The following is a 13,851-nucleotide window of genomic DNA, read 5'->3' as shown; positions in this document are numbered from 1 at the left end:
GGCACGTGGGACCCTCCCGGACCGGGGCACGAACCTGCGTCCCCCGCATCGGCAGGCGGACTCCCAACCACTGCACCACCAGGGAAGAGGCTGTCTTTTTATAAGTCATCAGGTCAAGTGTGGGAGCCCAGCCAGGGTCTCATTCCTGACTCACCGCTGTGAGCCTCAGGGTCTCAGCCTGCTTTTACTGGCTCGAGTTTCCCCACCAAAGCTGGTTTCAGGGCTCCTCCCTTGCCTGGCTCAGCCTCCCAGATCCCATTTTTGTACTGTTCGTGGGCTCTCTCTGTGTTAAGGTAGGGTTTTTATTGCTCCTGGGAGCCCAGAGGTGATAACAACAGGCTTAACATGGGAGAGCGAACAAGGTTAACAAATCAAACTCAAGCCAGATGCCTCTCAAAATTCAGGTGACATTGACCTCTGTCCTGTGGCAGTTGAAAGTTCTCCCCAGGATTCCTGCAAATTTTGGCGAGGTCTTTCTTCAAAGCCTCTCTTGTCTCTTGATTGTTTTCTGCTTAGCGCTGTATTGATCCAGCCTCAGTGAAACTCAATGCATCTGTTTGGGGGTGCGTAACACAGCAATAACAAACTACTCTTGTAAAAAATATATGAATAGTGTAGACTGAGAAGTAGGGAGTCCTACGGAGGGGTCACATAGCGTGCCATAGACCGAACGTGTTTCCTGTTCTTCCAGAGTCCCCTCTGGTCCCCCTACCCAGAGATCCTCCCTTGGCCTTCCTCCCACTGTTACCTGGCTCCTGTCTTCACTGCTGCTTTCCCTTCCCTCCTGGCTGCCTGGACCCCACATCTTCTACCTCTGCTGTACAGAGCAATTTAACTTTCTTCGCTGAAGCCTGGGCACCAGCCATCACCTGTGTGCTTCGAGTCCATCCTGCCCAAAGTTCTTATCAAGAGGTTTTTCCAAGCAAAATCGTACATCCTTACAGAAGTGGTTCCATGCTTGGGCTCTGGAGTGGAGGTTCAAGTTCAGCTCCACCGCTTGCTACTGTGAGAACTTGGGCAAGTTCCTCTGGACAGCTTTCTCAACTGTAGATTGGAGATGATAATAGTACCTACTTTGTTTGGCTGTTGTGAGCATTAAATGACATAATCTATGTAAAATATGTAATCAGATTTCTTGGTACATAGTAAGTGCTCAATAAATGCTGGCTAATATTTTTAAAAAGAAGCTATGTTCTTTGAGGTCAAAGACTTTGTATCTCCAGTACCTTGCAAGCCCCCCATAAATGTTTGATGAATGAAAGTCATTTAAATAATCCCTTAAATATTACTTCTTTTCATTTTATAGACCAGTGAAGCTCTTAATGTGTGTGCAACACAGCACTCATCCTGACTGTGCCTTAAATTCGTAAGTGAATGTCTTAACCCAACTTCCTTGCTTCCCCAAAATAATCAGTCCGTACTATTTATAGAACGCTGGTGGATTGCAATATCATTTTACACCCACCCCTAAAACGTCTGGCTGCAGAGTAAGACTGGTACTTCTGCACTGCACTTCTCTCCATCTCTGAGCTGCTGGGTTGGTGCAGGTTTGCTGAACATCTGTGCAGCTGAGCTGAATGAACCCCTGCCATGTACCACAGAGCAGAGGCTGCCCTGACGCCTCAGCTTCAGCACAAAGGCTGGGAATGGGGTGGCAGGAGGACCTATTAAAACTTATTTCTGGGGCTTCCCTGGTGGCGCAGCGGTTGAGAGTCCGCCTGCTGATGCAGGGGACACGGGTTCGTGCCCCGGTCCGGGAAGATCCCACATGCCGCGGAGAGGCTGGGCCCGTGAGCCATGGCCGCTGAGCCTGCGCGTCCGGAGCCTGTGCTCCGCAGCGGGAGAGGCCGCAACAGTGAGAGGCCCGCGTACCACAAAACAAAACAAAACAAAACAAAAAAAACTTATTTCTGTTGTCCTTAGAGATGACAGTTATTTTACCAGCAAAATGGGTTTATTTGGGAATAGCAGAGGAATTGCAGTTCGGGACAAGCAGGCTATAGCAAAAGCCATAGACAAGTCCAGTAAACGAAGGAGAGGAACTTTATTTTATAGAGAAAAAGGAGGAAGTTGGGAAGGGGTGTTTTGAATGAAAGTCCGTCAGAGAAAAGTGAGAATTCAAGGTGATGACAGTTTCTCATTGGCTGAGTTGCTGGGGTATTTGGTTTCCTACGGAAGATGCAGTGTACATGTCTCCTGCTGTGGCCTGTTGATGATTGATGATTGTTCCTGTGGATGATTCTGTTGGGGTCTGTAATCAACAATTCTTCCTGTAATTGATGTGAGTGGCACTGCATGAGAGCTCCCCCTTCTGACCTCCTGACTCCATTTAAGTGGTGAGGTTTACATTTCTCAATCCTAATGTATATTATTTTTTAAAATTAATTAATTAATTTGTTTTTTATTTTTGGCTGTGTTGGGTCTTCGTTGCTGCGCATGGGCTTTCTCTAGTTGAGGCAAGCGGGGGCTACTCTTCGTTGTGGTGCGCGGGCTTCTCATTGTTGTGGCTTCTCTTGTTGCAGAGCACGGGCTCTAGAGCGCAGGCTCAGTAGTTGTGGCGCATGGGCTTAGTTGCTCCGCAGCATGTGGGATCTTCCCGGGCCAGGGATCGAACCCGTGTCCCCTGCATTGGCAGGCGGATTCTTAACCACTGCGCCACCAGGGAAGCCCTATACTCTCAGTATAAATGATAGTATACATGGGATTCTGCAACGTGCTTTTTTCGCATAATAGTGCCTTGGTGTTGTTTTCCTATCTGTGGTGTTCTGTTGTGTGCGCACATCATGATTTATTTAACCCATTGCCCATAGGTAGACATTTAGATTGTTTCCAGTATTTAGGTATCATCCACGGTGAATAAGATGAAGCCTTTTCCCTCTACTTCCATTTCCTCAAAGTAATTTCTTTCAACATTTTGGTCCATCTCCTCCCATACATCCCAGTACGCACGCATACACATATGTTACCAGGCAGAGATGTAAGTTTGTTCATCTATTTGTTTTTTTGTTTGGTCTTATTTTCATTTATTTACTTGCCTCTGTTTTTGTACAAAAAGCAGTCATGCTGGACAGACTGTTCTGCTGTGGCCCTTTTTCACTTAACGATATAAGGACGTCATCCTTTTCTGTCTGTGCGTACTTTCTGACTCCGTCTTTTAGTGGCTGCGGAGTATTCTGTAGCATGGCCACTCGCCATTTATTTAACCATTTTTCAGTCATAGGCTGACTTAGTTGTAGGTTGTGGTTGTAGTTGTTTATTATTATAAACAATGCTGAAATATAATCCTTGATTGCATACCTTGAGCTCTTGTTCAAGTGTCTGTGTAGGAAAGATTACCAGAAAGGGAGTTGCTGGGTCAAAGGATGTATTTGTAGTTTGAATTTTGATATGTTTCAACAAAGCTGCCCCCGTGTGCGCTCCCACCAACAGTATGTGGCAGGTGCCCCTTTCTCCCCTTCTTCACTAACCCTGGGTATTATCTGTACTTGTACCTGTATCTATACCTAATTTTAGTCAGTCTTATGGATAAAACATGATGCTTTATTGTTGTTTTGATTTGTGTTAGCAGGAAGATTTCTGATGCCACCACCTGAGTTCTCTTCCCTTCCTTTCCTATCTGCTAAAATTGTATGTACCTTTGAGGACCCAACTCCAAAATGTCCCTTTGTCTGTAAGGCTTTCCTGATTCTGCAGGTGGAGGTAAGAACTCCCTTCTCTGCGCTCCATTGACTTTGTGCACAACCCAACTACAGCGCTTCCCTCTTTCCAGTCATGTTGTAATTCATTCCTCACCATCTGTCTCCAACACTCGACTTAGAGATTGCATGAACTTCCTCTTTGTGTGTCTCATCACAATTGCACAGAGTAGGTGCTCCATAAATGTCTGTAGGATCCATTTTTCCATCTAGAAGGAGAAGAGAACTAATCTGGGCTGGACATCAACTGTATGCCAGGGGCTGTGCTGTGTGCATTGCATAGAACATTCTGTTCATTCTTCTAACTGGTCCGTTAGATAGACACAGAGAGGGGAGAGGAAGACAGACAGACAGACAAACAGACAGGCAAGGAGACTGCTCATCATCCCCATATAGCTCTTCTTCCCATCTTCATTTAGTAATAGAACGCTTGAATGTTAGTTGGCCTCATGGTTGCCAAGAATAACAATTGTACTTCCCAGCCTCTCTTTCCTCTGTGGCCGAGCGATGTGGGTGACTTGAAAGGAAAGAACATTCATTCCCTCCCCCTTTGTTGGCTGGTATATGGACCCAGAAGATGTGGTGATGAGCCACCTTCGCTGGGCATGGCAGAGCATGCCATAGAGGGAGGCTGGGTGCCCCCTACCATCGAAACTCAGTATCAGCCTGCACAGTTATGGAGAGAGAGAGAAACATCTGTCTTGTCTAAGCCCCTGGGATTTGGGGTCATTTCAACAGCAACCAAACCTATATCTGAACCGATATGGATAGGTTCTGTTACCCTCATTTCCGGGGTGTAGAAACTCTGGCTTAGAGAAGATAATGAAGGATTTGCCCAAGAAAAGACTACCCAGCCAGTGAGTGGGTCTGAAGCGAGTCTATGAGGTTTCCAGAATTCACCCTGGCGACTGTTTGGCTCTTTTGACTAGATTGGGATAAGAGATCCACCAACACCAGCATGTGTCCCAGGGTGGCTGGTGAGGTTAAGTCCTCTCCCACTCTCTGCTGTTCACTGTCTGTGAATTAGGCACGTATGTTTTTGAGTCCTCTCACAGGAAGTAGAGAACAGTCTGTGTACCTGGGTCTTCACTTTCCTCACCTGAGAATGAAATCCACTCTCCTGTCCCTTCTGCTCTAAAACCTTCAAAGTTCCCTGCTTCCGAGTCTAAACTTCTGGCCTGGCCTTCCTGGTTCTTATCCTCCTTCTAAACACACCACCCACGCTCCCCACCGGAAACTTTCACTGCAGGCTTGGATCCACTTCACTGAAGACACTCTGTGGACACTGACCCTTTGGCCATGGTGAGAGCAATGCAGTTGGAGTCAGATGACCTGAATTTGACATGTTTCTCATCTACAAAATTGCAATAATGGAAACTGCCACATGGGTTTGTTGTGAAGACAGCACCCAACCTCCCTTCTAGACAGGATACTAGAAAGACTCCCCAGAGCCTGGACCAGGCGCAGGCTTCAGGTTCCTAAAGTTCAAGTAAGGAGCACATTGGTCGAAACTCATAATGGCAAAGCATCGCACACCAGATCCAGGTAGCTCAGCAGAAATGGGATGTGTTGAAGGATATTGGGTCACTCAGAGTCTTCCTGGGAGAGCCAGAGAAGCAGGGCTGGAGGCTCTGCCGAAGTCCCACCCAGAACTGCCCTAGGGGAGGTCCCCCTGCAGCCTGCTGGGCACAGACACCACAGAGGGTTCCTAGGACGCTCGTGCCTGGATGCCCCTTCTAGAATGTCTGCCGCGGCTGCCTTGGAGAGCTGGTGCCAGGGCATCCCCGGCTAGAGTGAACCCTCGGTGGCATCTGCTGTTTTAATCTACTTTGCCCACAGCTATACCCAGATGTGGGTACATCTGGCTGGCAGAGTTTTGGTCACGTGTTTGTGCTCTAACTCCAGGGAGGTTGGGAAATTGAATCTCTGCTTTAAATCCAGTCTCACGGCTTTAAATCTCATCTGTATGCTGGTGACTCCAAAATGAGTATTTCTAGTCCAGGCCCTGTACTGAACGCCACACTTGTATATTAAGCAGTTTACTCTGATGTGTAATAGATATTTCAAATGCAACACATCCCAAGCTGGACTGAATTTACCTACGGTGGTAGGCTGAGTCATGGCATCCAAAGATACACAGGTCCTAATTCCTGGAATGAGTGGATTTTACTTTATATTACACAAGGGGCTTTGCAGATATGATGAAGTTAACGATCTTGAGGTGGGGAGATTATTCTGGACTCTCCTGGTGGGCCCTGCATGTAACGTGAGTGTCCTTATAAGAGCGAGGCAGAGGGAGATTTGGTTCAAGAGGAGGGGAAGGCAGTGTGGTAATGGAAGCAGAGATTAGAATGATATACTTTGAAGGTAGATAAAGGTCAAGGACACAGATTCTCCCCTCAGGAGATTTTCCAAAAGGAACCAGCCCCACTGACACTTTGACTAACCCGGGAAACTGGTTTCAGACTCTTGACCTCCAGAACTGTAAGAGAATAAATAAAACTGTGGTGTTTTGAGCCACTGAGTTTATTACAGCAGCAACGGGAAACTAATACACCCCTCAGTGGGTCTACCCATACATCCCTGTCTCAATTGATGGTAACACCCACCTTTCCAAAAATCTCCAAACGCCTGTTCCTAAAATCTTAGCGCCATTCTTGATGCCTTCCCTTCTTTCACCCTTCAGCAAAAAAATCCTGTCGATTCAACTTACAAAATTAATGGAAAATCCCATCATCTACAGTGACCAGCCTGGTCTGAGCCACTGGGCCCCTTTGAAACCCAGCTACTAAGAAGTTAGCCTTTTATTTTCATTGTTTATTAAGGAAATTTCAAACATGCACACAGTATAAGGAATAGTCCTTTAAAAATTCAGTCATGTCGCTCATCTGCTCACAGCCCTGCAGTCAGTTCCACATCACTCAGAGTAAGAGCCAAACAGCCTTCCCAGGACTCCCAGCCCCACTTCTCTCCAACTTTTTTCTTCCTCCCCTTCCCTCACTGGGCCTCAGCCGCAGTGACCTCCTGGGACTTGACAGCACATTCCCACCACAGGGCCTTGGTCACTGTTTTCTCTGCCCGGAAGTCCTTCCCCATGTGGCCAACTCACTCACTTACTGTGTTTGCTCACATCTCAGCTCCCTGAGGCCACCTTGACCTCCATGTTTAAAGCTGCAGCCTGCACCGTCAACTCTGGCTCTGCAGAGACCCTCATGTTGCTCTACTTTTCTTTTCTATAGTGTTTGTTTATCATCTTCTGACTTATTTGTTTGTTAAGTTTGTTTTTTATTACCTGTTTCCCATCTGTTAGAACATTAACTCCAGGAGGACAGGGGCTTTTCCTTGTTCTGTTCACTGGTGAATCTGACTCAAGAACCTAGGAGGGAGCCTGCAGCCTGGTAGGCACTGAGGAATGAATGAATGAGTGAACAAATGATTGAGTTTTCTACCCTGGGGAGGCATAGATTTGAGACAAAGGATGTTGAAAGGGGCTGGGCAACTGAAGGGAATGACACAGGTCCTGTGAGAGATTGTCCTATAAGAAGTGACCAGGGGCAGCGTGTGTAGAAGTTCCAGATTTTGATGGTAAGAAACAGAATCCAGCTGTGGCTCATGTAGGTGGAAAAAAGGGGAATAAAGTTGTTGGGGGGATTTAATAGAATAGACTCTCCGGTGAGCAGGGGGCCTCATAAGGTCTGGAGAGGTAAGTGTCCTTATTGTCACCGTGTAACTTAGGTCTTTCTGGTTTTACTCTGTCTCCTTAAACAGACTGTAAACTTTATGCGGATACAGATCGTGTAAAATTCCCTCCTGAAAAACCTGTTTGCACCCTACGCTGACGTTCCCCAAATAGGCAAGTGGGGCCACCCTGGCACTGGTGCCTGCTTTTCCCTCCCCTGATGCAGGCTCTGTACGGTGAATGAGGGCAGCTCTCCTCACCAGTCTTCAGGTCTTTCTGAGCACTTTGCACCTGTCAGCCTGTCAACCTGGTCTTTGGAGTCATCATCTCATTGCATTCCAACCACATTCTTGGAAGGTGGGCAGTTTGGTCGCCTTTTGTGATGCTGAGGTTCAGAGAGGTTAAGTGACCCCTTAAAGTCACTCAGGACTGGCTAGAGGCAGAAGTGGAACCCAGGTCTGTCTGTGTGTAAAGTCCTTGCTCCTCCCGCTGAACCACACTGCCTCCAGATGTTTCTGGGGTTTACACCACAACAGAGAAGTAAGAGGTTTACAGTTCCTGACCTGTTCTTCTTTCCTTCTTTGGGCATTCTTTCAGTGACTGTTGAACAGATTTATTTATGACAGTTCTTTCCCAAGTCCATTGACCGTCAAGAATAAAACCCTCTTTCACGCTTTGCCGAGGTTTTCTCCACTTTCATTACTTTGGAAGGAATTTTACTAATCTCCTTTAAAAATGATTTAGCAAAGAATACTGGTAGATAATTTACAGAAGAGGAACCACCAGTGGCAAATATAAAACATCATTTTATTGATCTAATAATAATGAACTACACATTCAATAAGGGGCAATTTCAACCCCAACTTCTTTGACATACCGCAACAAAAAATAGCAGAAAAATATTTTAAAGATGTTATTCAATGCTTGATGGCATTGTAAGTTGCTAAAATGTTTTGGGAGAACAACTTGATAATACGTATCAAGAATTATAAAAATATTCATAATCTTTGACCTAAGTCAGACTTTAGGTGCCCTATTCTAAAGACATGATTCAAAATATAGATTCAATCTACATGCTCACAGATGTTCACAAACAATTCTTTTTAATGCAGTATCAGAAGTGAAAACATTGGGAGCTGGACCTAAATATTCAAGGGTAAGGGAATGGTTACATCAAAGGGTTATACTTACTACATGGAATAGAATGTAGCCATTAAAAACAATGGTAGGTAAATAGGATTGGTGAGAGCTGACATCCTTGTCTTGCCCTTGATCTTAGGGGGACATCATCCAGTCTTTCACCATTAAGTATGATGTTAGCTGTAGATGTTCTTTATCAGGTCAAGGAAATACCCTCTATGCCTAGTTTGCTGAGTATTTTATCATGAAGGGATGTTGAATTCTGTTAAGTGCTACCAGCAGGATTTGAAACCATGTCTTTCTGACTCCATAGCCCTAATGCTTACCTGATAAACTAAATCAGGGGCCCCACAAAGGGGCCCCACATTGGACCCAGTAAAGAGCAGCCAGTCAGCAAATGGGGTGTTTCCATCTGCCCCTTTTCTCTTTGGCATTTGAAGTGAACTTGGGAAGAGACAGAGAGGGAAATGTTTAACTTGAAGGAATGCACAAAGACAGTGGACTCTCCGGCATAAGGCAGAGTTGTAGGGGAGATGTTTTGGAAATGGCTTGCAAGAATTTAAGGCTGGGTTCTGTGAACTTGGCATGAGGAGTCCTGTGTACATACCGTGATGGGCAGTTGATGGTTTCTCTGGAGTTGTCTCAATAAAAACACAGTGAAGCTAATTACCAGGTTCTGGCAGATACTGGGGTGGAGGCTGGGCTGTCAGGGAAGGAGGAGGAGGGTGGAAGGGTGAAGAAAGCCCACCACTCCCCTGCAAAAGGTGCAGATGTTCATTAACTGAACGTTTCACCCAACAAGCAATGAGTCACATCCACAGCTTGCCAGTCCCTGTGGTTGGCAGACACAAAGGAGACCCAGAACCTACTATGCCCCACCTCCCAATTCTAGTATTTTCCACCTTGTAGAACTTTGAGGCTTAAGCCGTGCCCCCAGGGAGAACATTCTCTCTTCTTTCCTCTACAAGCTTCGGCTTGCAGGAGGTCTTGGTTTGGTGTTACAGGATCTGTAACGCCCTTCTGACACTTTTCGATCCTCTGGGGCTGGCCAGAGGCTGCAACGATATCAGACTAGAATGTTCTGTTCTCCTTGTATTGATTTTTATGATCACCTGGCTAGTCATCCTGGTTTTTCCATTGACAGTGGTCACATTTATCAACGCTTCTAGACTCTAGATGGTGTAATTCATTTCACTCTCCTAACAACCTTAGGAGATAGAGACTATTACTATCCTACATTGGCTGATGGGCAAACAGGCACAGATAAAGTGGGGAGACAGACAGAAAACAAGCAAACTGCCCCAGATAGTAATCAGTCCCAAATTGTAATAAATAGTCTGGTACTGAGATGAAGATAAACTTTAGCAGGATGGTCAGGGAGGGCCTTTCAGAGATTTGAAGGTTGAGGAGGATCCAGTCTTGGGAAGAGCAGGAGGAACAGCATCCTAGGCAGAGGCAACAGCCAGTGCAAAGGCCCTGAGGCTGGACTCTGCCTGATGTTTGCAAGGAACAGTGAGGAGGCTGGCATGGGTGGAATGGAGTGAGCAAGGGGTGCAGATGGAGGAGGTAACAGTGCGCGGGCTTCTCATTGCGGTGGCTTCTCTTGTTGCAGAGCACGGGCTCTAGGCACATGGCCTTCGATAGTTGCGGCACGCAGACTCAGTAGTTGTGACTCACAGGCTCTAGAGCACAGGCTCAGTGGTTGTGGTGCACGGGCTAAGTTGCTCCGTGGCGTGTGGGATCTTCCCGGACCGGGGCTCGGGCCTGTGTCCCCTGCATTGGCAGGCGGATTCTCAACCACTGCACCACCAGGGAAGCCCAGGACTTGGGTTTTTACCCCAAGTGAGTATTGTCTATTTCCTCCACTGGACTCAACTCCTGGGGGGCAGGAATTTTTTAGCCTTTTTGTTTATTTCTGTGCCCCAGCCCTAAAAACAGCCTGGCGCATAGATTGATGGCCTGAATGGGTTGGTTTCCTGCACCATATTTTACAACTGTTTTCCTTTGCCGCTCACAAGAACTCTCAGAGGTAGATGTGGTTGTACCCTTTTTGCAGATGGTAACAGTGAGCCTCTGAGTGACTTGTTCAAAGTCCCTCTCCTAATAGGTGGCAGGGCTGAGTGTGGCTCATGCCATGTCCAGCCCCTCCAGAGCCAGCAGTCTCATTTCACTCTACCTCCATCGAGTATGCAAGGCTTGAGCACCTACTGTGTACCTCAAATCAGCTAAGCGTTTGTGCACAGACCATCCCAGTTGATTCTTCAAGATGAGGCAGTTTCCCAATTGCTTGGATGAGAAAACCAAGGTTAGATTGTCAATGGCTAGGTCAGGGTCACACTGCTAGGAAGGAGGACAAAATAGGTTCTGCAAACCTGCACTGGCCGCTGGGAAACTCCAAGCTTAATTTAGGTTCCTTGTTGAATTATTCATTCTCTCCTCTCTTTTCTCCTATTTATGACTTCCGCCTTCTCATTTTGTTCCCTGAGTTAATGCCTTTTGTTTATATCTGCATCTTTGGCCAGGAATGAATGAATCAATGGTTTTGGAGGAAAAAACCCCAAATTCTAAACTTGAGTCCTTTTGTGGGGATGAGGCCCTCTCCAAACACATACCTTGGAGAAATAAAACGCTTCTAACAGGTTCAGAATACAAAAAAAAAAAAAAAAAAAAAACAATGGTAGGTGGTTTATGTCAGTTTATATCTCCATAAAGCGGGGGGTGAAGGTGAAACAACCGTAATCATTATAATCATGCAGCAATATGGAAAAATTCTCACAAACAATTAAAGTGAAAAACGTGTAGAAAACAACTTTATATGCTTATAGGTTATAATATTGGCCAAAAATTCAGTAGATGGATCATCTACAGGATTGGTGAGGATATGAGAAAACAGACGTACTCATGTTACTGACATAGGGTTCGCTGTGTCAGTCAGGGTCAAGGGAAAAAATCAGATTTCCCATCTTGGCCTGAATTCTCTCTCCAAAATGTATTCCCCCGCTCTGCCCTGGCCCTAGGCCACAGAAGTGGGATGGCAAATTTCACTTGCTTAGGAATAGTGGGGTAAAAGACTTTGAATCTGCAAAAGTTTAGAATCCAACTCACATTATTTTTGTGGTAAGTTTAGGAACAATCTGTATTTTTTGATATTTAATTTCTTTACATCATTTTAATTTATTTACAATATTTTAGAGAGTTTAGCATTTAAGAATAGCTCTTGGAATAGCCCTGTGATTCCAATATAAGTGTACATATTAAATAACATTTAAAAAAAACAAAAAAACTGATTTTAGACTTAGGATTTTTAGTTGAAAGTTATAAGAGAATTTTACTAAGTTTTCTTTTTAAACGATTTTTTAAAATTTATTTTTATTTTATTTTTGGCTGCATTGGGTCTTCGTTGCTGCACGTGGGCTTTCTCTAGTTGCGGTGAGCGGGGGCTACTCTTCGTTGCGGTGCGTGGGCTTCTCATTGCGGTGGCTTCTCTTGTTGCGGAGCACGGGCTCTAGGCGCGCGGGCTTCAGTAGTTGTGGCTCGCGGGCCCTAGAGCGCAGGCTCATTAGTTGTGGCGCAGGGGCTTAGTTGCCCTGTGGCATGTGGGATCTTCCCGGACCAGGGATGGAACCCGTGTTTCCTGCATTGGCAGGCGGATTCTTAACCACTGTGCCACCAGGGAAGCCCTTACTAAGTTTTCAATCAGTACTGGAATGTTTAAGAGAATTAAGATTACATTTTATACATTTATTAGATTTACTAGAATTAAGTATTCGAGAAGGTTTTGCTCACTTAAAGTCATTGAAAATATTTTATAAAGAAAATGTAATATTTTAAAATGTAAGTTTAAAATAATTTAACCTAAAATAACTTGAGTTTAAAATATTCAGGAAATTGGAATAATTGTGAAGCCCCCTTAAAAGTTATTATCAGAGTTGACTAGGCTTTTAAATTAGAAGAATACTATTCATAAATTAACTAGAAAAGTGTATGGGAAAGTCAAGCTTTTTAATTTATAAATTTAATAGTTAGAATTAATTTTTAAAACCAAAGTAACTGCAAATAATGTGCTTTTTCTCTGCATAAACACCAAAGTAACTGCAAATAATGTTCTTTTTCTCTGCATAAACACTACCCTCAAGCAAAGCCTCACAGTGACATGAAAAGCTTAAGCCAAAATGTGACAAGTGGAGCCAGGCATCTAAAGTGAAAGAAAACAAAACTATATTCTCTTTGTGCATGATAATAGATATAAATGATAGAAATAGATCTAAGATAAACTCCCAGTGGCTAGGCAAGGGAGTGAGAACTGGAAAAAGACGAAGGGCGACTCATTATTACTGTGTTTAGTTCTGTATTATTTTATTTTCTTAAAAAGTGAAAGTAAATTGGTCTTTGCCTTAATTGGTTAATTATTGAACAGCAAAAACACTAATCAATTTTGAATGAACTGTCTGGAACTTTAACTGAATTAGAAGTGCAATTATAGAAAATGTCCAGCAGGAGGAGCCCTAGTACAAATTTGTGGGCTGCTCGAGATTCCTTTAGCAAAAAAGGGGCGAACAGCGGACCTTGAATTAGAAGTGCAATTATAGAAAATGTCCAGCAGGAGGAGCCCTAGTACAAATTTGTGGGCTGCTCGAGATTCCTTTAGCAAAAAAGGGGCGAACAGCACTGATATGGAGTAAGCAACTTTCAAGGACCCCAGCCACTAGTCAGGATCCAGGGAATAAAAACCTCAGATTGTTTCATAATTTTACAAGTTTGTTTTTTAATTGGTTTCAAAGAATTCAGTAATTTCTGTTTTTAAAAATCTGGTGGTCAGACCCTATTTGCTATGACCAGAGTACCTATTTTGGCCAGATCCTCTCTCACTGCCTTTATGTCATGACTGGTTTTTCCTCACCAGTTAAACTGTGATGATGTAATGTCCAGCAATAGGGAACTTGGCGAACTTTATGGTACATCCGTACAATCAGAATTCACCCATGAGGAAGAATGAATAAACTCCATATGTACTGATATGGAAGTATGTCCAAGATGTGCTGTTGGGTGAAAAAACAAGTTGTAGATTCCGTATGTGCTTAGATAAAAGGATATGTGAGTCTCTGTGTGTGTGTGTGCGTGGGAGTGTGTGTGCGCACACGTGTGTGTGTGTGTGTGTGTGTGTGTGTGTGTATGGGGAGTGTGTATTGCATTCCTGGAAGGACAAATCAAAACTATCAAGGATGATTCTCTGTGGAAAGTGGGAATAGAGAAGCTAAGGAGCTTTTACTTTGCACTTTGTAACTTTCTGTACTATGTATTTTTATTTATTTATTTATTTATTTATTTATTTATTTA

General features: G+C 44.5%; 1 protein-coding gene across 4 annotated transcripts in view; it reads left to right on the top strand.

Annotated features, from left to right (window-relative positions):
• Positions 1-13,851, top strand: part of BST1 (bone marrow stromal cell antigen 1) — a 46,905-nt gene that overhangs the window by 17,949 nt on the left and 15,105 nt on the right. For 3 of the 4 annotated variants that reach the window (XM_024119380.3, XM_024119382.3, XM_007119418.4), the window contains exon 8: positions 1,307-1,366. The exons of the other annotated variant lie outside the window; for it this stretch is intronic. In XM_024119380.3, coding sequence (XP_023975148.1) covers positions 1,307-1,366 — 60 coding nt within the window. The remainder of the gene's footprint in view (positions 1-1,306; positions 1,367-13,851) is intronic. 4 annotated transcript variants of the gene reach the window in all.

The sequence above is a fragment of the Physeter macrocephalus genome, chromosome 7 (genome assembly GCF_002837175.3).
Source record: "Physeter macrocephalus isolate SW-GA chromosome 7, ASM283717v5, whole genome shotgun sequence".
NCBI classification, from domain to species: Eukaryota; Metazoa; Chordata; class Mammalia; order Artiodactyla; family Physeteridae; genus Physeter; species Physeter macrocephalus.
Note: the sequence above shows the minus strand (reverse complement) of the source record. Positions and strands in the feature narration are given on the sequence as shown.